The 22,634-nt window shown below is 44.0% G+C and overlaps 1 protein-coding gene across 1 annotated transcript; it reads left to right on the top strand.

Annotated features, from left to right (window-relative positions):
* The first annotated feature begins 397 nt into the window (after positions 1-397).
* On the top strand, positions 398-10,225 carry dedd (death effector domain containing). Its single transcript, XM_056274365.1, has 5 exons — positions 398-571; positions 1,873-2,525; positions 8,575-8,679; positions 8,797-8,934; positions 9,187-10,225. The coding sequence occupies exons 2-5, from the start codon at positions 1,952-1,954 to the stop codon at positions 9,591-9,593; spliced, it is 1,224 nt and encodes a 407-aa protein (XP_056130340.1). The 5' UTR covers positions 398-571; positions 1,873-1,951; the 3' UTR covers positions 9,594-10,225.
* The last annotated feature ends 12,409 nt before the right edge of the window (positions 10,226-22,634 follow it).

Raw genomic sequence — 22,634 nt, 5'->3', positions numbered from 1 at the left:
TGCATGTTCACCCCGTGTCTGCGCGGGTTTCCTCCGGGTTCTCCGGTTTCCTCCTCCCACCACAAAGACATGCATGTTTGGGTTAATACGTCTGCCTGTGCCCCTGAGCAAGGCGATGGAAAGAAGAACTGGAATTGGTCCCCGGACGCTGCAGCTGCCCGCTGTTCCTATGCAATAGGATGGGTTAAATGCAGAGAACAAATATCATTGTTACCTATAATGACAAAATAAAGTGGCTTTCTTCTTTTTCTCTCTTCAAATAATGTTTCAGTGCAGCGCTGGGTCGAGGGGGGAATCTGCTCTGTGGCGCCCTCTGTCGCTTTGGGGCTCACAGGAACGGGAAATGAAAAGTTTACACTGACCCGGAAGTTCTTTCATTTTACCTGAAGAAGGAAAATGGGCATGTCAACTTTACTCCGAGTGTCGGTATAAGGACCAACATATTTTTTTTTAGACAAAACTGCACACTCTCGTTTTTTAACAGAGCCGTATCGTTCGCAGAAGAAACTGGCAGGGAAGTCTACGAACTTTGATTCTCTAAGATTTTTTGAAACTGGCAAAAGCGTCCAAGGTAACGTAGTGAAGAAAACATCCCTTGTTTTTTATTTGCCAACTTGGCTCGGCTAACGGCTAATACGTGCTAGCGCTGTGTGGAGCTAAAATAAACCAAACAGCAAACCCCAGGGATGGGTTAAATGTTGTGATACCACCGTTGTTAACGATGAATAAGGATGGGACCCCGCATATAAATTCCGAAAAGTATGTAATTTGCACGTGATCTACAAAATGCCATAACACAAAACAATTGTTTTGATTCTTTAACGTGATGTTAGGAGGCTAAGTGACGTTAGCGTGCTAGCTAAGCTACAGCTGACACCCGTTGTATTTAAACAGACTGTAGTGATTAGCGGTTATCGTTATTAACCGTAGCTAAACAGCATCCGTGAACCGGACCAAAAGGTTACCATCAAGACATTATCACGACTTGCTGTTTAGTGCGATCATTGATATTAGATGGCATTGTAAATACTCCGTTTACTCCATTGTCACGGCTTGGCCAAGAAGCACTACCACGACGTGTAACATGTCGTCCGAACACTGATCCTTTTCCTCTACACAATTGAATAGTTAAGCAGTGTCTTGTTAATACGGTTGCGAGTTTATTAGTTGACCGTGGCTCTCACCTACTTTAAATGGGTGTAGTGCATATCACCGCCCATCCACTAACTTGTCATTAATGACGTCTGGATTCAATTATTAATTAATCTGATTGTTCCAATCACAGTGTCTCTTCCCACAGCAGAGTCCACATGTCATATTTATGTGATGGTGATGAGTTGGTTATTATTCAGGGACAAGAGGGAACACTCTTCAAAGTAAACACTCTGCTCATCCTACATCGAAGCTCATGTCTGTGGCATCATTGAAAGGCAGAAACTCAAATGCGCTTGGTAATGAAATGTAGCTCTGTTGGCATAAAAGCCCAAATTTAGCATTCACATACAACTGACCCAAAATCACATTTCATTATGGTGCTAACTGCATAGTGTGAACCCAAAAATTAACACAGAACTCTACGTGAAATCACTTTCATTACTGGAAGTCTTCTCAAAGTCCATCTCAGAGGTGGCTTTCTTATTTTTAGCTGAGAGGAGAAAAGGCCTTATGTTCTGAATGAAGGCAGGGGAGACAAATGTTAGACAACAAAGGAATTGTTACCTCTTAAGGTGAACATTTGTCTTAACAGGGGTAATATTGAAAATAAAGCACTGTATTATGGCCGTGGATTTCATTTTTCTCAGAAATTACCAAAAGATGTTGTTTGTTAGTGTAAGCATTAACTCCCACCCCGTATCCCTTTTAATTTTCCAGATAGCGTATCTGTTGGAGTGGTGGTACACTCCAAAATTTGAGGGGACTTGAGCATCCCTTGTATTCAACTGCTCCTGAAATGACATCACAGCAGCCTCCTCTCCCCAATGCAAACATCAGCTCTCCCCAGCTCGCCCAACAGAACTCTTCTGCTCACCAGGCCCGGCCTCATATCCAAGCTAACCTGGACTCCTCTCACGGCAGTGCAGGGGCTTCTCAGTCCCTCCACCACAGAGCTCCTATGGATGGGGCAGGCTCTTCCAGTGTGGGGACCAGCGGAGCAGCAATAAATAGGGATACCTCTCCCTCCTGCTCTAACGCCACATTGTCAAGGAGATCTTCATCTGGGTGTGCTGAACCCTGGCCAGAGGAGGCGGTGGACAATTCGTATGGGCTGTATTCACTCCATCACATGTTTGACATAGTTGGAGCCCAGCTAACGCACCGGGATGTCCGGGTGTTGTCTTTCCTGTTTGTGGACGTCATCGATGAGTATGAGCGTGGAGGGATCAGGAGTGGAAAAGACTTCTTGCTGGCCTTGGAACGCCAAGGGCGCTGCGATGAGACCAACTTCAGACATGTGCTGCAGCTGCTACGAATCATCACGCGCCATGATCTGCTGCCCTATGTCACGCTGAAGAAAAGACAGGCTGGTGAGTACTGGGGCATCATCAGACCATATTGCTCGAAACCCTAATCAGTGCTGTTTTAATATCTGTCAGCTAAGGATGTTCGAGACTGAATCTTTGGCATCTGTATTGATTAGCAAGCTCATTTGAGAAAGTGGACTGATGGAAATCTATGTGACAGTATTGTTTCAGACAGTTTGTAATATATGATTTTAGACACACGTTTTTGACATGTGACTCTTCAGCTAAGCCACAGAAATACTCAATTAGGCAGCTGTAAATTACAGTCATATTTGCAAATTAGAACTTTAAGAAAAATGTACGACCTTTATTTATAGGTAAATTCTGAATCATCTGCAAGATTGGAGAAGATGTAGAAAGCATATAGGCAGGTTTACTGATTAAAACTCATGAGGCTTAATTATTCAATTTGATGAAATAAAAGTTTTCTATTTAAGGAGTGGTGCAGTAGGAGGAGTACAGTGAAAGCCCTGTGATTTACTTAATGATTTTGTTTTCCACCTATTTTTAGGGATGAGTAGTCTTACCTAGGTCTGCTTGCAAAGTCCACACTGTCAATTTGTTCCAAGACTCTTCTCTCTTTGCTCGCTTACACACGCAAATAAATAAGGAGAAAGATTTATTAGTGACTGATATACCTTTTTAGCCAAATAGGCCACTTCTGCCCCTCCTCCCAAAACCCCGTGGCAGCCTGTGGTACATCCTACACAACAAACAACAGAATCCAACTATTTCTCCCAAATTAATTCTTGCACCCAAACTCACAGATCATCAACTTAGGTGTTATCAGTTTGAGTCTGTTTGTGTGGGGGTGGTACATGCTGGTTTGAATGGATTTATTGCCCAATAATTCATAGTTTGCTACATAACTTAGAAATTAACAACAATCTTTAGTGGTCTGGAATCTCTTTTTGGGATACTGACCTGAAAGCTTACATGACACAGGGTGTGTGCCACATATGTTGTAAAGAGCCACTGGCTCTGTATATTGTTGCATTATTGACAACAACCAGAACAAAGTTTTACATGGTCCAGGCCCCTCCTGCTGATATAGAACTCAAGTAAAGGAAGGGGGATTGAAGTGCTCTCATAGTAGCTTCCCCCTGAATAATGTGCCAACATGTACCAGAATGCTCACCATACAATAGCTATATAGGGTGGGGAATAATATATAGCGCTAACCACTGCACCACCACTGGCACGGTGGCACAGTGGTTAACGCTGTCACCTCACAGCAAGAAGGTCCTAGGTTCGAACCCTGGGGTTGTCCAACCTTGGGGGGGTCGTCCCAGGTCCTTTCTGTGTGGCGTTTGCATGTTCTCCCTGTGTCTGCGTGGGTTTTCTCCGGGTGCTCTGGTTTCCCCCACCATAAAAAAGACATGCATGTTAGGGTTAATACTCCTGTCTGTGCCCCTGACCGAGGCATGGCAACACAAACTGGAGTTGGTCCCTGGGCGCTGCACGGCGGCTGCCCACTGCTCCTAGCCACACTGCCAGGATGGGTTAAATGCAGAGGATGAATTTCCCCACGGGGATCAATAAAGTAATAAAATAAAATAAAATAAGAAGGGACGATCAGATGGTCTTTATGGTAATGACCAAGCTTATTTGGGAATTTAGGCAATGGCATGGGGCAGTCTGCTTCTCTTTACGAAAGGCATTCTGGGACCTTTTCCGATCATAATGATAAGTCCGGTCTTCGGTTAGTTAAGGAGTGGTTACAAAAGGGTGGAGGGATGGCCAGCATGATGACTGGTGAGCTTCCCAGGTCATTGTCCCTTAAACCTGCCGCTGGTCAGAAATGCAATGAATCAATCAAGCTTCATTTATCTATCATATTTTGCACATTTAAAATGCAATGCAATGCACTTGACGTTCAGTGAAAGAGCAAAGAAAAAATACCTCAGCGTAGAGAGACAGAACAAACACTAACAATTGTCAATAGTACTGTCAATGCTGGTTCTTTGGCACAATTACATCCAGCAGACCCATTATTGATTTTATCTGCAGCTGTATTGATCTTGCCATTCTAACATCACAGAGTACCAAGACCAGTCTGCCATGTTTTTAACCTGTATGGTTTTCAACCTGTAGATGTCAGCAAACTAACTAAAATGGTATAGGGCTTAGTTATTCTTTAACCGGTAATGTATACGATTCACAGATCCTTGATGCATGCTCTATAATCCTGGTAAGAAAATCAAAGATGGTTGAATCAGTTCATCTGGATGCAACGTTTATTGACAGATATGTTTGTTTCATCACTCATCTAGTAAGTGACTCTTCAGTATAAACCAGTGGTTCTCAAACTTTTTCTGTCATGCCCCCTTTGGAGGAAGAAAAATGTTCATGCCCCCTGCCCCAACAAAATGGGCAAAGTTTAACTTTATTTAAATAACATCAAGATCATGAACAGTCCTTTCACTTTTCTTTCAGTAATTTCTGTTGTGCAAATAACAAACGCAAGTTCCACTTCAACTTTATCGAACCACTTTTTGTGACATTTGTCACGAGATTGCTCCATCAGCCTATGTCCTTTTTCAAAAACAGAAAATGAAATCCATCCATCCATTATCCGAACCGCTTATCCTGCTTTCAAGGTCGCGGGGATGCTGGAGCCTATCCCGGCAGTCATTGGGTGGCAGGCGGGGAGACACCCTGGACAGGCCGCCAGGCCATCACACAGGGCCGAGACACACACACACACACACACACACACACACACACACACACACACACACACCTAGACCGAGGGACAATTTAGTATGGCAGATTCACCTGACCTACATGTCTTTGGACTATGGGAGGAAACCGAAGCACCCAGAGGAAACCCATGCAGACACGGGGAGAGCATGCAAACTCCACACAGAGGACGACCGGGGATGATGACCCCCCCCCCAAGGTTAGACCACCCCGGGGCTTGAACCCAGGACCTTCTTGCTGTGAGGCGACCGCGCTAACCACTGCGCCACCGTGCCGCCCGAGAAAACAAAATAAAATTTAAATATCACTTTGCTAGAACAATAACAATAAAGTTCAGTCTGTGCAAAGAAAAGAAAAAGACAAATGCAGATATTTGGGAAAAATGATGAACAAGTCAATTTGTGAGAGCTCAAGTCTTATCGCTGCATTAGTGGCTGCTATGAGCTTGTTTTGCACTGCACATCTTTTCAAAACAGGGTTGCAGGCTTGATACTGCCCCTCCCAAGTCATGCTCAAAGTTGAGCTTAGATCTGTACTTTGTTTTAAGTGAGGCAACAGCAGAAAAGCCCATCTCACAGATAGGATGTGGCGAAGGGAAGCAGAATGCCCACAGCCCCGTGTCCTATGAATGGATACTCCCTCTCCACACCAAGCCAGAATTCAATCAGTGTCTGAGCTGTAAAGCTCAGCCTCAGGGTGGAGTCAGATGTCATCTCAATGAACCGGTCCTCTTCAGCAGAGCTGAAATCAGCAGGTGCTGCTGCATTGAATGGATCTGTCACCCAGTCATACTGAGCACTGTTGTTTGGGAAGTATTTTTGAAAGAATTCTCTCAGGGAAGAGATGTGCTCCTTAAGACATGAAATCACTGTGGTGGCTCCAGAATCACTGGTTTCAACAAAATCACTGAGATTCTCAAAGAAATCAGTATTTCCTTGATGAAGTCGGTTGCCCCACATCTCAAGCTTTCGAGTGAATGCACTGATCTTGTCTGCCAGGTGAGGAAGGTGCTTGTCTCTGCTTTGAAGCTGAAGATTTATTTCATTCAGCTTTCCAAATATATCGTTGAGATAGGCCAGTTTCGTCAGAAATTGTTCATTTACTAAACTTGCTTGCAATTTCATGCATACGCTCCTCCAGAAACACCCAAATTTCGTGTCTGAGCTCAAAGATTCGCGACAACACTTTACCTTGTGAGAGCCACCTAGCCTCGCTGTGAAGCAACACACCTAAATGTTCAGCTACCCTCTCCTCACAAAGTGCAAAGAACAGCCGCGCTCTCAGGGGTCTTGTTTTGATGAAATTAACCACGCTAACATCGGTCAAAATCTCGTTTAAGTCAGGGCTAATCTGTCTTGATGCTAGTGCTTTTCTGTGTATGACAAAGTACATCCATTGCGCATTTGGCGACACCCTTGTGATTAGTGCCAGCAATACCTTCGTTTTCCCTGCCATGGTCTGTGCACCATCCATTGAAAGGCCTGCACAGTTCTCCCATTTCAGCCCATGTTCTGTCAGGTAGCAGTCAAGAAGCCTAAAGCGCTCATCAGCTGTCGCTCTGCTTGGGAAGTACTTGCAAAACAGCATATCCTCACACAGTAACTGATTTGACAGAGCAAATATAAGTGATAAACAAGCAGTCTTTATTGCTGTCAGTAGCCTCGTCCACTTGTAAGGTGAAACGTTTGTCTTTCAGTTTTTCAATGAGTTCTTCAAGGTCATTTGAAATGTTGCTTATATGTCTTGCAACTGTGTCATTGGACAGAGGGACAGCCTTCAATTTTGCGGCGCTAGTCTCATCAAACATAGCTGACACCATATCTAAAGCCGCGGGAAGTATGAGCTCCTCTGCTATTGTGTGTGGTTTCTTGCACTGGGCTCTGTATGCGACTTTGCATGATGCGATTAGTGCTTTGTTGTTGATGCAGCTTTTACAAAGCAGTGTTCCTGCTGATGGTATGCACCAAGTTTTCTCTGAAATAACTCGAGAGGCTTATTGACGTCACTGGAGTGTAATGTCTCTAAGTGTCTTTTTCATTTGTTTGGTCTCATACTACCAGCTGCCAGAGTTTTCAGACATAAAATACACATTGGTCTCTCCTCGTCTCCCACCACATTCACTGTGAACCCAAGAGCAAGATAGGCTTCGTCATGTTTTCTTAACTTGGTTTTTGGTTGATTACTATCAGTTAAGCACTTTGTCTTGTTTGTCTCGGAAGCATCGCCTGTCTTTCATTTCGTCCCTGTCATGAAAGCACGTTTTGTTGATTGTTCTGCTGTGAAGAGGATTCCAACGGCAAAACAGTAGTTCTGCACTACACCCCCCCGGTCACGTGCGCGCCTCCCCCATCGTGCCTCTCTACCCGGGGGGGGGGGGGTGCGCCACGCCACACACTTGGTGAAATGCTGGTTTAAACTGACTACAGGTATCCCCACCCTAACGACCGAAACAAACGACCATTTTCATATGCAAATATGGGCGTGACCATTAACTACAGGCCACATCTACATATCTATGTTAAGAGGGAACGACCATCCCTGAACCGGGAGTGGGGGTGAGGGGGCTAAGAGTACATCTGTCGCCATCTTGTAATGCGGTGATTGCAAACATTCCCAAATCCTCTGTGAATAGTACACATGGCCATTGAAGTTGTAGTTAATCGTCACGCCCATATTTGCATATGAAACTGGTCGTTGGTTTCGGGCGTTATGTAACCGTATTGTTTATAAGGGTGGGGGTACCTGCAGTCAGAAGAGACTGAAGAGGTCACTTAGATGAGTGATGAAACGTAGTCAATATGTCTTGATGCTTCCCCATCCAGGTAAGAAAAACAAAGAAGGTTGAATCAGTTCATCTGGGTACAACGTCTGTTGACAGATATGTCAGATATCCTTTAATTATAATTAAAGGGTGACTGCAGGTATTATGGTGTTGGTTTTGTCAATAGTCGCCTTTAACAATGTTTTATTGAGTCAATCTTGCAGTTGGCAAACCCAGCTCATGTATGCTTGTGTGTTTTAACACCTTTGTGCGCATAATATTTACCAGCAGGTGTTTCCTTGAATATCCTCACACACACTGCAGACACAGAAGCCATCAAATGTTCATTTGAATTAATCCCTGTAATTTTTTATTCTATAAATATTTGTATAGTGACTTTGCAGAACATGTTTGCACCCAGTTCTTACTGCTGTATCACAGTTGTTGACTGATGGCATCACAGCCAGCAAGAGAAACAAGGGCCTGTGTCTAAATACAGAATAGTCTCAAAGTGTCCTGTAGGAAGTGACTCTAAAGGAGAGGGGAACTTTTCTTTTCTTGCCTTGACATAACTGTTCTTTTCCTCAGTGTGCCCAGACCCTGTTGACAAGTACCTAGAGGAGACATCAGTGCGTTATGTGTCCCCAAGTGGAGCAACTCAGAATCGGGAGGCTGGGACTCACAGAAGGACAGGTGAGTGTGGGTGTGTCTAGAAGGAGATCTGTTTGTGCAACATATCTTGTTGTGTATGGAGGATAGCCTCTTTAACCTGTCCAAATGAAGTCATTTTCTAAACTGCTGCATCAATAGGCCCTCAGCCAGTGATTTGCTGTTCCCCAACGGGACCTCAGGTTGGTCCCTCCCGAACAAAGCCTATCCAGCCATCCTCCAGCCGTAAGAGGAAGAGGAGCCACTCTACGGCAGACTGCAGAGAGAAGCAAACCTGTGGTAAAGAGATTTAAAGCCTAGAAGGAGTTAAGTGGTTGAAAGGATTTCAAGTGTGATATTTGAGTTGATATTCAAGTAATTCTTTGGTGTAAAGTAAAACTAAAACATACTAAAGTTTGAGTGTAGGTAGTGAAGACTGGTGTATTCGTGATATGAGGCAGTCTGTTTGTTGTTTTACTCTGCTCTTTAGGACCGCCAATCCACTCTTCATTCTTCTCTCCTCTACCTCTGCCCTTATCCACCCATTTCCAGATATCCGCCTCCGAGTACGTGCCGAATACTGCCAGCATGATTCGGCGCTCCAGGGCAATGTGTTCTCCAACAAACAGGAGGCGGTCGAGCGACAGTTTGAGCGCTTCAACCAGGCCAACACCATCCTCAAGTCCCGAGACTTGGGCTCCATTATCTGCGACATCAAGTTCTCAGAGCTCACCTACCTGGATGCCTTCTGGAGGGACTACATTAATGGCTCACTGCTAGAAGCCCTCAAGGGTGTCTTCATAACGGACTCCCTCAAACAGGCCGTGGGCCACGAGGCTATCAAACTGCTTGTCAATGTGGATGAGGAGGATTACCAGGCCGGAAGACGCAAGCTGCTTCGCAATTTAGTCACAAGCGCAGGGAGCTTAGCTGGTGGTGGCAAAGAGCCTGCATCTTAGGCACTCTTCCCAGGAGGTAGCGCAGGGGGACACATTGTTGCCCCTCCACCACAAGGAACCGAAGGGAGATGTCGTTGTGTCTGCTGAGGTGCCTGAGTGCCATTCCGTGGCAGCAATTCCTTAAGAATTCAGATAAGGAATCCAGCGGACCATCCGATCGGAATTGGAGTTCAGGTCAGCAAGAAGAGGCACGCATTGCATATAGTTTAACAGTGTTCTGAATGTTGAGCCTATTATTTTCCACAAGGGGGACAATGGTGATTATAGAAACGTGTTAAATATTAAAAAAAAGGAAAAAAAAGAAAATAGCTGTCTTTTGCTATACTCACAGATCATTTATACATACTCATCAACTCCCCTGGGTTTAACTGTAACCTAACATTACTTAAAAGTGACATTTATAGGTCTACCCTTACTGTTAAGGAGTAAAATTAATGTTTTAAATAAACAACATAAACATGTCATTGTCAGAAGTAGAAGTACCTCCCAGTAAAACGAAATAACAATTAATTGGACTAACCAAAGTTATCTTTTACTGTTTTTTTTTCAAGAATCACACACAAATTCAATTTTTCTTATCCCTCCAAATTTGCATGTAGGTTTTACTTTTTTTATATCAAGAATACATTAATCATTCAAAAGTTTTATAATTGGTTCATGTTTGGTCATTTTAGATATAATCAAACCAGATATAACCAAATTTACTCTCATTTTGCTGGTTGATAATTGAGCAAAGCAGAGGTCTCACTATTTTGTCAAATACCTCAGTATCAATTTTGTGACATTTTTGCCAAAAATTAAACTTGTTTGGGAATCTCTTAAAGTTTAATTGTAATTGGAGGTTCAAAAAAGTAAACAAGTAAATGACTGAAGGTCATCATTATGACTAGTGTTTTAAATATAGCTATAATTAACATTTTGACAAGTCATCATATAGTTAGACATTTCATGAATTTGCATTTTGACTAGTCATAATTGTGGATGTGTAAATATCTAGATATAAAATTTTACATTTTAATTTGGCAAAAGTGTATTGTGGGTAGAAAAAAACCAACATTTTAAATGGTCATGCGTAAATCTTTGATAAGTATTATGACTAGTCAAAATTACATAAATGTCAATTGGAGTATGAACCAAGACTAAAAACTATATTATGAAGTGGCTCGGGTGTATAATGTTAAAACAGCTTGCCATAGACATTTGTCTTGTTGCTTTTTTTTCTTTCTTTTTTTTTTTCTTTGCTGATGATCTTTGAGAAAGTGTTTGCAAACTCTCCCTGGCCATACCTGTGGTTCATAGGCTTGTTTTTACTGAAGGGTGAACTAACTGCTAACATTTCCATTTGAAGTGGTAACAGCTTGTTGGTGATGCGTACAAATTATTATTTGCTTATTTTTGGCCTAACCCAAGATGACCAAAAAAACTCCCATACAGTAGCACTGTTTAAAAACCAATGTTTATGAAATTCACTAACTTTGGTCATCTCTTTATTTCTTGGTTAGTAATCCCTCACAAAGTGAGCTCACAGAAGGTGGCTAAAGAGGCCACTGATCAAGTCAAGTCAGTTTTATTTGTATAGCCCAATATCACAAATTACAAATTTGCCTCAGTGGGCTTTACAGCAACACAACATCCTGTCCTTAGACCCTCTCATTGGATAAGCAACAACTCCCTAAAAAAAATAAAAATAAATAAAAACCCATAACAGGGAGAACAAAATAGGAAGAAACCTCAGGGAGAGCAACAGAGGAGGGATCTCTCTCCCAAGATGGACAATAGGGAGTACTGCATATCTTCACGATCAGTCATGTTTAAAGTGGATATACAGTTAGAAAAAAGGTTTGATCATTTAAGATGTTTTTAGCTAGGAATTTGGTTATTTTCAATTCTTACTTTCCCATATTACCCAATTAATGTGTTTAGGAATGGCTGGAGTTGTCACAAAATAAACAGTTTTGATTCTGGTATAATTCAACCTTTCAAATGTGCAAATAACTGTTGATATGACCCATGCTTTCTAGATCATTCTAATGTGCTTATTTCCAGTGCAGTTTTGAGTTGTGTCTCTCGAAGTGAGTGGGTTTGAAAATGGCCTACGTTACCAATCCACTTTCTGGGCCCTTAAGTTCGGTCAACTCCTTTGAACAGTGAAGCTCGTGGACTTTTTAATTAATCACTTTCATTTGAAATAACACTTCCCGTACAGAGAAACCACCCACTTACCTCCCAATCAATAGGCCTTTTTTTTTTTATTTAAGAACGACATCACATGTCTTTTGGACCAAATGTGCAATGAGGACAGTCTATAAGGTTAACGGTCAATCAGTCATTTCACTTCATAGATCCTACTGATATAGTCTGAGACAGGAGCTTGCTTCAGGAGAAGAAAATACCACTTATTAGATGCTCCAATTAAGCCTCAAATTCTGAAATACCAATATGTTGACTTTATTTGTTTTTGATGTCCATTTTATGGTGAGGATTAGTCAGTAATTCTGGGTTTTAATTGGTACTCGTGTCACGACTGTTGGAACAGTTTTGCTAGTTAGTCACTTGCTACTAAGTGAAATCAGCATGTGTAGCGTGGGTTGGGGTGAAACCCTGCTTACACATGGCCCTCCATGGCACATGATTTGGCCACCCTGGTGTAGTGAAAAGCTATGCATGCATAGCAGAGTGGTATTGTAGTTGGCTTATATTGTTATTTGGAAAAATGTGGGAATGTTGGTACCCTACACTTTGCCGGTAATTACCTGAACATTGTAGGCGCTAGGGGGCGCCTCTTTAGCTGAATGGTTACAGTGCATACATGCCACTTGAGCGCAGCGTCGCTGGTTCGATCCCAGCCGGCGACCTTTATTGCATATTATAACCCCCCCCCCCATTTCCTGTATGTCTCTTCGCTATCAATGTCTAATAAAAAGGTGAAAATGCCCAAAAAAAAATTCTAAAAAAAACCAAAACAATGTAGGCATTAAGGGAGGGCACTATGCATCCATATTTTTACCATTGAGTTTTAACTTTTTTAACAGCAGTTGTCATTGTCAGATGTGATTGGCGTTGGCACTGGGTGCCAGCCATAATGTCAGGTTAATGTAACTATCTGGTGTGGGTGGGGTCATTGATACCTGTCAGCCATAATGCCAGGTTAATGTAACTATCTGGTATGGGTGGGGTCATTTATACGCACCATGGACTGAAACGTTAACATGCTGCTGCTGTTTGGAGATTTTTTTACAATCTCTACAAAGCAAAACAAAAACAATAATAAACAACATATCAGTAACACTTGGTCTTCTTAGAGAAATAATTGGCTTTGTTCTTAATTTTCTATTGCATAAAACAACCTAGCCAAAATTGTCCATTGCAACAAAAACGAAGTAATAGTGTGAAGCACTGAGGCAGACATGTACTTGGTCAGTGAATGGTATCAGTACACCTTTTTCACTTCATACTCCTTTCACAGAGAATTTAATTTTTTGCTTGCTGCAGATTGTGAAACACTCGTCTGTCTTTATGGAAGGTTTTTGCCAACATTTTGTAATCATATTTTGCCTCTGTTGTGAATAACGCTGATGGGGTTTTGTTTTTCTCAATGTCAACAAATGCTGTGAAAAGACTAAAGAAGTCCGTGAATTCCCCATTACTCTAGTGTTTTCCATCTAACCCGTGCCACATGTAGCTCCTGTCCAGGAACGCTGTTGTCTTGGTCACCATCATGCATCAGTACCAACAATGTGTGTGTTTTTAAAACATTTTTAATTGCCTTATATTTTAACAAACTTTTTTTGGGATCCAAGGAAAGTAGTTTTGTTCCTGAAGACCTTGAATGTGAAGAAGTCAGTGTGTTTTGGGGGGGGGGGTATCTCTCACACATTTCATGGTCCTGACTTAGAAGGGGAAGCGACTGCTGTCCTGTCGGTGGCTGACTTGTCTGTCTGCTTGCCACATGGGAAGTAAATACATACGCACAGCACTGAAATAAGGAAAATAGGCCCTATTCAGTGGAACAGGTTGCTGTCTTTTGAAGTCACTTTTTTTTTGGGGGTGGGGTCGGGGGGGGTGTAATGCACAGGTTTTTATGATGATGGCTTATACCATTTAAAGCTGAAGCTTTGTCTCTGCAGGCTGTATTTAACAACAGTAGGGTCCAGGAAGCCAAGTGTGGCACAGGCTGCATGGAAGAGACTTGGGGGTACGGGGTATGCAGGTGGGATTTAGGCTTTTCATAGCATTTGTTGACAAACAAAAACACAACATTACACCAGCGTTATGTTTTCAGTGAATATAATGAAAATGTTGTCTGGCTAATTCATCAATCAGATAAGTGGTGGGTTATATAGTAGCCCTTTTGCTTGATATATGTACCTTATTTAAATTTTGTATACCTTTTTATTTCATATACTCTCCCTGGTAGAGGACCCTGCCCTTATGTCACCCCAGTTCATTGGGTACATGCCAGACAAATTACGAGTTAAGACTGAAAGGCCACTGTAACTGTGAAATATGAAAATTAGGCCTAGATTTCTACTTTTCCCTTGTGGAATCATGAAAAGATTTCAAGCTAGTATCTATTATATAGGTTATTGTATGTTAAGTTGATTGTATGTTTCGTTGACTGTTTTACGCAGCTGTCTATGCTGAATTGTATGTAATCTGTTACGATCCCCTGAAACGTACGAGAAATCGACTCCCGTCTATCGCACTCAGTCGACAACACGATAGGACGGCAAATTTCCCTCTGCAATTGGCGTTTCTCAGCAGAAAAGACAATTAGGTCTGTTAATAAAGTGAGAGGATATGTTTCATTTGGGTTATTTTCAATTCATGAAATGAGTTTATGCCCATCCCGTGTGTAGTCTTAAGAGGGAGAACTCGCTCAACAGTTGCCACGTCTCTGAGATCCAGCTATAAAGTCAGTTACGGTCCCTTTTTTTTTTTTTTGCTCCAATAACAGAGCGTAAATGTAATCACTCCATCTAAATACATCATGTATGTACGTCAACTTAAGCTGTCGCTGTCTGTCCATCAAGGCCTCTGTCAATGACAAGAGACCAGTGTCTGAAGTCAAAAGATGCAAACAGGAAGCCAGCAGTGGGCGCTATAATCTCATCACCAGTTGAGACTGAAAATGCTATCCAACTTCTACGGTTCACCTGTAGCAGTCATATAGGTACCATTAACATACGTACCAAGGAGGAAGGGTGCGTTGTGTGCCCATACTCACCTTCTGTCCAACTTTTTCAGCTTTTCAATTATTTGTGTCAATCCTTAAAGAGATTGTAGTAATACATGGATATTTACATAATAGTTGACTGGTTCATTTGTCTGTACAAATCAAAAGTTAATTTGTTCGAAATTCAATAAAATGATATAAATAAATGATTTGGGATTAATTATTACCCGGTTCTGATTCCTTAGTTGGGTTATGATTTTGCAGCCTACCTTAATGCCAAATGCAAGAACTGTTTGGAAAGCCCGGTATTCCCTTGGTTGCGTTTTGCTTGCCTTTTTTTTTTGTTTTTTTGTTTTGTCTTTTCTTTTACCATGCCAGTTCCATTTGGAGCTTTTGAACGTAATCCAGAAGAAGCCTGCGGCGCTCGGGGGGAACGCATGAACCTCCACTTCCAGTATCCCCAACCACAGCGGACGTTGTATGACTCTGCATATACGCTGTGACACACCGCCCTCTAGCGGCTAACAATAAACACTACACCAAGGTTAGAGCCATCTGTTGAGTGAAAGACTGGTCATGCTGGGACTGTGACATTGTGAACATTTTTTTTTAATTTTTATGATGCTTCTTTTTGCCCGGGATTTCCACGAGGGCCTGTTTCAGTGCATCTGCCTTCATTTCCGTCACCTCTCTGACCATAGTCAAGTTGGTGAAGAAAGGAAGACTGAAACAAAAGCCCTGGTTTTGTGACAGTAAAAGGATGCCTTCAGTTTGCCCCTCTTACCAACTGTGGAACATGGGTCGATTTGTGTGTATTGACGGCCATCTTACAAGAGTGATTCCCAGTAATTAACCTGCACGGTCATATAATGGCTAAAATACACTATATGGACAAACGTATTGGGACACACCTCTTCATCATTGAATTCAAGTGTTTCATTCAGACCCATTGCCACAGGTGTATAAAATCAAGCAGCTAGTCATGCAGTCTGCATTTACAAACATTTGTGACAGAATGGGTCATTCTGAAGAGCTCAGTGAATTCAAGCGTGGTACTGTCATAGGATGCCACCTTTGCAATAAGTCAGTTCGTGAAATTTCTTCCCTGCTAGATATTCCACGGTCAACTGTAAGTGGTATTACTGAAAAGTGGAAGCGTTTAGAAACAACAGCAACTCAGCCACGAAGTGGCAGACCACATAAAGTCACACGGCGGGGTCAACGAGTGCTGAGGCGCATAGTGCGTAAAAGTCACCAACGCTCTGTTGACTCAATAACTGCAGAGTTCCAAACTTCCTCTGGCATTAACATCAGCACAAAAACTGTGTGCCGGGAGCTTCATGCAATGGGTTTCCATGGCTGAGCAGCTGCATGCAAGCCTTGCATCACCAAGCACAATACCGAGTGTCGGGTGGAGTGGTGTAAAGCACGCTGCCACTGGACTCTGGAACAGTGGAAACGTGTTCTGTGGAGTGACGAATCACGCTTCTCTGGCTGGCAGTGTGGTGGACGAGTCTGGGTTCGGCGGATGCCAGGAGAACGTTACCTGCCTGACTGCATTGTGCCAACTGTAAAGTTTGGTGGAGGAGGGATAATGGTATGGGGTTGTTTTTCAGGGGTTTGGCTAGGCCCCTTAGTTCAGGTTAAGGGAAATCATAATACTTCAGCATACCAAGACATTTTAGACAAGTCTATGTTTCCAACTTTGTGGAAACAGTTTGGGGAGGGCCCTTTTCTGTTCCCGCATGACTGCCCCAGTGCACAAAGCAAGGTCCATTACGACATGGTTGGGTGAGTTTGGTGTGGAAGAACTTGACTGGCCTGCACAAAGCCCTGACCTCAACCTCAGTGAACACCTCTGGGATGAACTAGAACAGAGATTGCGAGCCGGATCTTCTTGTCCAACATCAGTGCCTGGCCTCACAAATGCTCTTCTGGATAACAGGCAAAATTGCCCACAGACACACTCCAAAATCGTGTGGAAAGCCTTCCCAGAAGAGTGGAAACTTATAGCTGCAAAGGGGGGACCAGCTCCATATTAATGCGTATGGGTTTAGAATGGGATGTTATAAAAGATGCTGTTGGTGCAATGGCCAGGTGTCCCAATACTTTTGTCCATATAGTGTATATTAGGCCATTTTACAGGGCCAGGTGCATGCTGTGAGTGTGATCCAAAAGACAGTCCTCTTCTAATGTGCCAAGATGATAATGCACCCGTAAACACTGCAATACAATTCTGATGCTGTTTTATGAACCACACAGTGGAGTCAAGCTTCCATGATCTCCCAGTATCCTCTGACATTTTGAGCAGAGTGTGAAGTAGATCTCCCATCTCTTTCATAGGCATGCCTCATTGAAGACCGCTCTAATGTCTTGCTAAACATAGTTCAGTACTTATAGTATTTACAGTGCATTTTCAATCTCTGGATGCTCTTTTTAGCTGTTTTGAAAGGAAACGGTGGCTGTATCCTTGAATTCACTGCATACACAGTGAGCATCTATTCAAAGCAGTGGTCCAAGAAGTTAACTTATGAATATTGCTTTGAACACAGTAAAAATCCTGTTACCAGTTTGACCCATCTAGATGGACGGCTCTCGGCAACAGACAAAAACAAAAGGATTAAAATGTCTACTTAAATGTCCCCCAGCAACAAGGTGGCCATGTGATTAGACCACCAATACAGTAGAAACTTCCTTCGTATAACTGTCTTAGCTATACTTAGTTATCAGTAGTTATAACTGCTAAGTGTCCAAGTGTCTATGTCGAAGGAATGTTGCACAGGCCTGTCGGATGACCCTGACGTTTTAACTCACTTCCACTTCTCTCATTTCCCTCCTCCCTTTCCTCTAAATCAACCTTTTATCCATGCCAAAATCCAATTAAATAGATGAAGCAGCCAGAGACAACTCTTTATCTGTTACATTAGCATTCGCCACGTATGAGAGTTTGCCCTCACTTTTTGGAGGGGGGTTGTTGGCATCAGCTCCCCTTAATCCCTTCACCTATTTCAGTAACTACCCCATCATTTAAACCCCCTGACGCCAGCTTAACCTCTCTCTCGTTCTCGCTCTCTTTCTCGCTCTCTCTGTCTCCTTGCTCAGACTGAGTCCTAAAACTTGTCCCAAATGGCAGACCTCCCTCTTGCCCTCTTGAACCTATCATTTCTTCTTTTCCTCCACACCTTCACTACTGATCTGTTCTCCTTTCTGTTTATCATCATCATCATCATCATCGCCATCATCAACATCATGTCTTCTCTGACATCTGACCCCACACACCTCTAATACTACTACTTTCGGCTGCTCCCATTAGGGGTCTCCACAGCGGATCATCCGTTTCCATTTCTTCCTGTCCTCTGCATCTTCCTCTGTCACACCAGCCACCTGCATGTCCTCCCTCACCACATCCATAAACCTCCTCTTTGGCCTTCCTCTTTTCCTCTTCACTGGCAGCTCCATATTCAGCATCCTTCTCCCAATATACCCAGCATCTCTCCTCCACACATGTCCAAGCCATCTCAATCCTGCCTCTCTTGTTTTGTCTCCAAACTGTTTTACCTGAGCTGTCCCTCTAATATAATCATTCCTAATCCTGTCCTCCTTCGTCACTCCCAGTGAAAATCTTAGCATCTCCAACTCTTCCACCTCCAGCTCCATCTCCTGTCTTTTCATCAGTGCCACTGTCTCCAAACCATATAACATAGCTGGTCTCACAACCATCATGTAAACCTTCCCTTTAACTCTTGCTGGTACCCTTCTGTTGCAAATCACTCCTGCCACTCTTCTCCACCCACTCCACCTTGCCTGCACTCTCTTCTTCACCTCTCTTCTGCACTTCCCATTACTTTGGACAGTTGACCCCAAGTATTTAAATCCCACCCCCCACACCATCTTTCCTCATATCAGTCAACCTGAGACCCATCTGACATAAAAACAACAGACCGGTATATCGCTTCCCAGAACTCCTGATCATGCCGCCTTGAACCAACATCCAGTATTCCTCAGTCTCTTGGACTGAAGCATGCTTCTCTGCAGGAAGTGCCTCTCTCTCTCCTCTGCCCTCACCCTCCTGGACCCATCGGCGTCCTTTGACATTTTCAGCCATGCTCCTAGGGTTAAAACCCTCCTTCTGTGCTCGGACATTTCGTGTGTATTGTTGCTCTCGAAGGTTGTCTCCGATCCATGTAACAGAAGACTTTTTCATTGTCTTTGTGAATCGTTTCTACTGCTGCAGTTTTTTGTAAAAATTCTCGTCAGATACACGCTGTGATAAGCGCTACGCTCTTGAAATAGGTTAAAATGGCCAATGAATGAGTAAACGTGAGTGTTTATATTCATGACCTAGGAATAAAAAGCAGCAGTTCATTTGTAATCAGTAGCGCGGTCCCATTCTGCCCCACTGGAAAACACCGGTAAATACAGATATAATTATAGTGCTGCTAAAGATCCCGTTCAGCTTCTCTACCATACGTGTAAATAGCAAGTTTCTGACACCTGTGCACACAAGACATAGTCACAATACCAGTTGTTCGTATGGTTTCAGTTGCTGCCTCCCATGCCTATGATATTGTAACGAATCGGGAGGCAGCCGGGAACCGCCGCAGCCGGGTCTCCCGCACCACGTGCGACTACGTTAACCAGTCGACTAACGGGTCCGACCCGTTAGTCGAGGGCTAGCGAGTCCAGGTTCAGTCATTCGCGGTCGTTACACTACCCCGCCTCCTTCGGGAAGCGCGTCCCCGTGCTTCATCATATCAGCTCCCTCACGCCTCCTCCGATGGTCTCACAAACCCACTTCCGACACCAGTGTAGCGAATTCGGGAGAGGGGGGGGGGGCGCTGGGAACCGCCGAAGCCGGGACGCGAACCCAGGTCTCCCGCATCACGGGCGACTGCGCTAACCAGTCGACTAAAGGGTCGATCCGTTAGCCAAGGGCTAGCTAGCGAGTCCAGTCATTCGTGGTCCTTACAATATTATTCTCTCATTTTGCAATGTGCCATAGAGAACAACTCACTAGACAGGGTAACATATAGGCTGAGAGGATACACATTCGTTTGTGCTTATTTCAGATTTATTTGTATTTATACCTATTTTTGACTGTCCTTCTGCACATTGCAGCAAGTGCCGATGTGAAAAGTTAGCGCCACTCTTTGCGGGAGTTTAAAAAAACCGGAAGCTCGGATAATCTATCTGGGGGATGATCACTGAAAAGTGGACGTGATGGTAGAGTCGGGGAGGGACTGCAGAGGAAGGAATGAAATAACACTGGGAGGACGCCGGGCGCAGCACCCCCTCCCCCTCCCGTCCGCCGCATACGACGAGCCTGGGTCAGGGCTGCCGTCACCGGACGGCTGTGGTAAAAAAGACAGGGAAAAAGCGGAGCATCTTTTTCCAACATGTAGAGTCAAATCTTAGCCGCCCCCCTCTCTGGAAAGGGCATCATTTGTTGCATCTCTGGTTGGCACTACTGTCTGACGGCGGCCAAGAGGGGCACGGTAACCATCCGCTGATGCGAACACACACTCACATCTGTCCTGCATCGTTTATTCTCTCTCTCTCTTTCTTTCTTTCTCTCTCTCTCTCTCTCTCTCTCTCTCTCTCTCTCTCTCTCTCTCTCTCTCTCTCTCTCTCTCTCTCTCTCTCTCTCTCTCTCTCTCTCTCTCTCTCTCTCTCTCTCTCTCCCCCCCCCTCTCTCTCTCGCGCGCGCATCATCAGAGGAATTACTCCACACAGACGTCTTTCACTTACTCTGCGCCGCACATCACATCACATAACAATGGATTTCAACTGGGGGAAAGAAACGAGGGCAGGAAACCGTGGGGTCCTGTTTGTCTGAACTCACCTGCGTCCACGGACATGGCCGGGTGAGTATTTGAAGTGACTGACGTTTGTCTCATCGCAGGGACTTAACGTGCCTCAGTGAGATGCTATCCCAAAGCCCTTCCCTCTGTTTTGTGCAGTTTTTGTTATTTCAGCGATCAGTTGTTGTTATTGTTATTATTATTATTATTGTTATTGTTATTATTAAAATTAATTAAAGTGGTGGTCATAAGTCCTCATGCCTGACACAAGCCTGTTATGTATCCTTCATTGCACCCAATAGGCTTTCGTATATATAACGTTGCTGGTTCAAAGCGTAGCCAACTATTGCAACATGTATTAGACCTGTGTCGCCGGTCGCTGTCGCGGTGATCTCGGGTTGGATATTTGAATTGGACAGCGACCAGCAGCCGGGATGCCTTGACATCTGCAGTCTGTAACTGTAATCCTCGAATCGCCGTTATAGGCCCCGTAGACTTATAGGTCAGCTAATGCCACCACTCAGCGTATTTACCCAAATAATTCAAAATGTTTGCACGCAGATGTCGTGCATGCGATGCACCGGCGCTCCTAAATAACCTTGCAGCAGCAGCGGCGGCGGCGGCGGCGGCGGCAGCAGGACGGGCCTGCTGTCCAACTTGAAATGTAAGAAGGTTAACGACATCACACGTATCGGGCATATGCAATGCACACAAAAAAAGAAGAGAAAAAAAGAAAAGAAAAGAAGAAGCCATTTCGCTCTACTCGGGGTTTTTTTGTTGTTTGTTTCTTGCTTTTTGGACAAATGTCGGTTTAATCGTTGTCCCTCTTTAAGCAGACACCGGTGATGTTTCATATTTCGTGCAGACCAAGGTTAACAGCGCATATGTGAAGGTTAAAAACAGAGTACTGACAGCTCTGCGCTCGCCGTTTGCCGCGGAGCGCTCGGGGCTTATTCAGTATGACAGTGCGCTCGCTCGCCGCTCTCCGTGGGCCGCATTTAAAGGTAGAATAAGAAGAAAGGATGACGAGACGAGAGGAGACGAGAGGAGAGGAGACGCGGTGCAGCTCGCAGCGTTTGCGGGAGAGCGTAGCGGCGAGCCTCGCTCGGACCACAGCGTCATGGCTGCGCGTGTCGCCTTTGTAAACGCGGCTCCGCGGCCGGATTGGCTGGTTCGGATGACGCGTCACACCGCTCGGATTTGTGGCTGTGCATCGTTTGCGTGCCAGGAATACGACTGTTTACAAAACGATAGCCTCTCAATGTCAATTTGTGTTTTGTTGCTGTTGTTGTTTTTAATTGAGAGGTTATTTTGTTAATCTCAAAGGGTTCCTATAATCCACATTTGGCCTGTCGGGAAGGAGCCTCGCTCCGATGTTCCGATGATTTTTGCTTACCTTGTGGAAATGTCCTACCTGACCCTAACGCGAACCTCGCGCATGCGCAGTAGTATCGGTCGGGACCACTCCATAGGCAGGGTGGACCGTTAAGCACACTGGCCATCGTTTGACGATGCACAACCATCTCACCACACTCATTAGTTACAGAACTGTCCTCAGCCTACTAAAAGGGGTGCACCCCCCCCCCAAAGTGTCCCTTATCATTATCACCACAGTACACCTTATGTAAACCGGCCTTTGACTTGCTATGACTATGAATACATTACACCTTACGGAGGGGGATCCCAAACCTTCTCTTGACGAGACCCACCTGAAGCAAATAGGTTTTGGTCTGAGACGAGTCATCTCATTTGTGCAATACAATAAGTACCAAATTATCAAGATCATTAAAATCCTGTCTATACTATTTATCAATGCAGCATTACTATTTTGAGTGTTCACCCCTGGCCTTCTATAGATGAAATGAAACAGATGAGGCATGTCAGCATCAAACATTGTTTTAGTGAAACTTGGGCATACAACGCATTGTTTGCATTGCTATGAAGTATTGTTGAGACAATGCAGTTGCATGCATTTTTCTTTCTCTGTCTCCAAACAAAATGTGGTCATTGTGACATCCTGTGACCCACCTGTCCCCCTGCTGGGGCCCTCTTGTGGCTTGTGAG

Source organism: Lampris incognitus, chromosome 2 (assembly GCF_029633865.1).
Source record: "Lampris incognitus isolate fLamInc1 chromosome 2, fLamInc1.hap2, whole genome shotgun sequence".
Classification (NCBI taxonomy): domain Eukaryota; kingdom Metazoa; phylum Chordata; class Actinopteri; order Lampriformes; family Lampridae; genus Lampris; species Lampris incognitus.
This window is presented reverse-complemented; position numbering and strand designations above follow the sequence as displayed.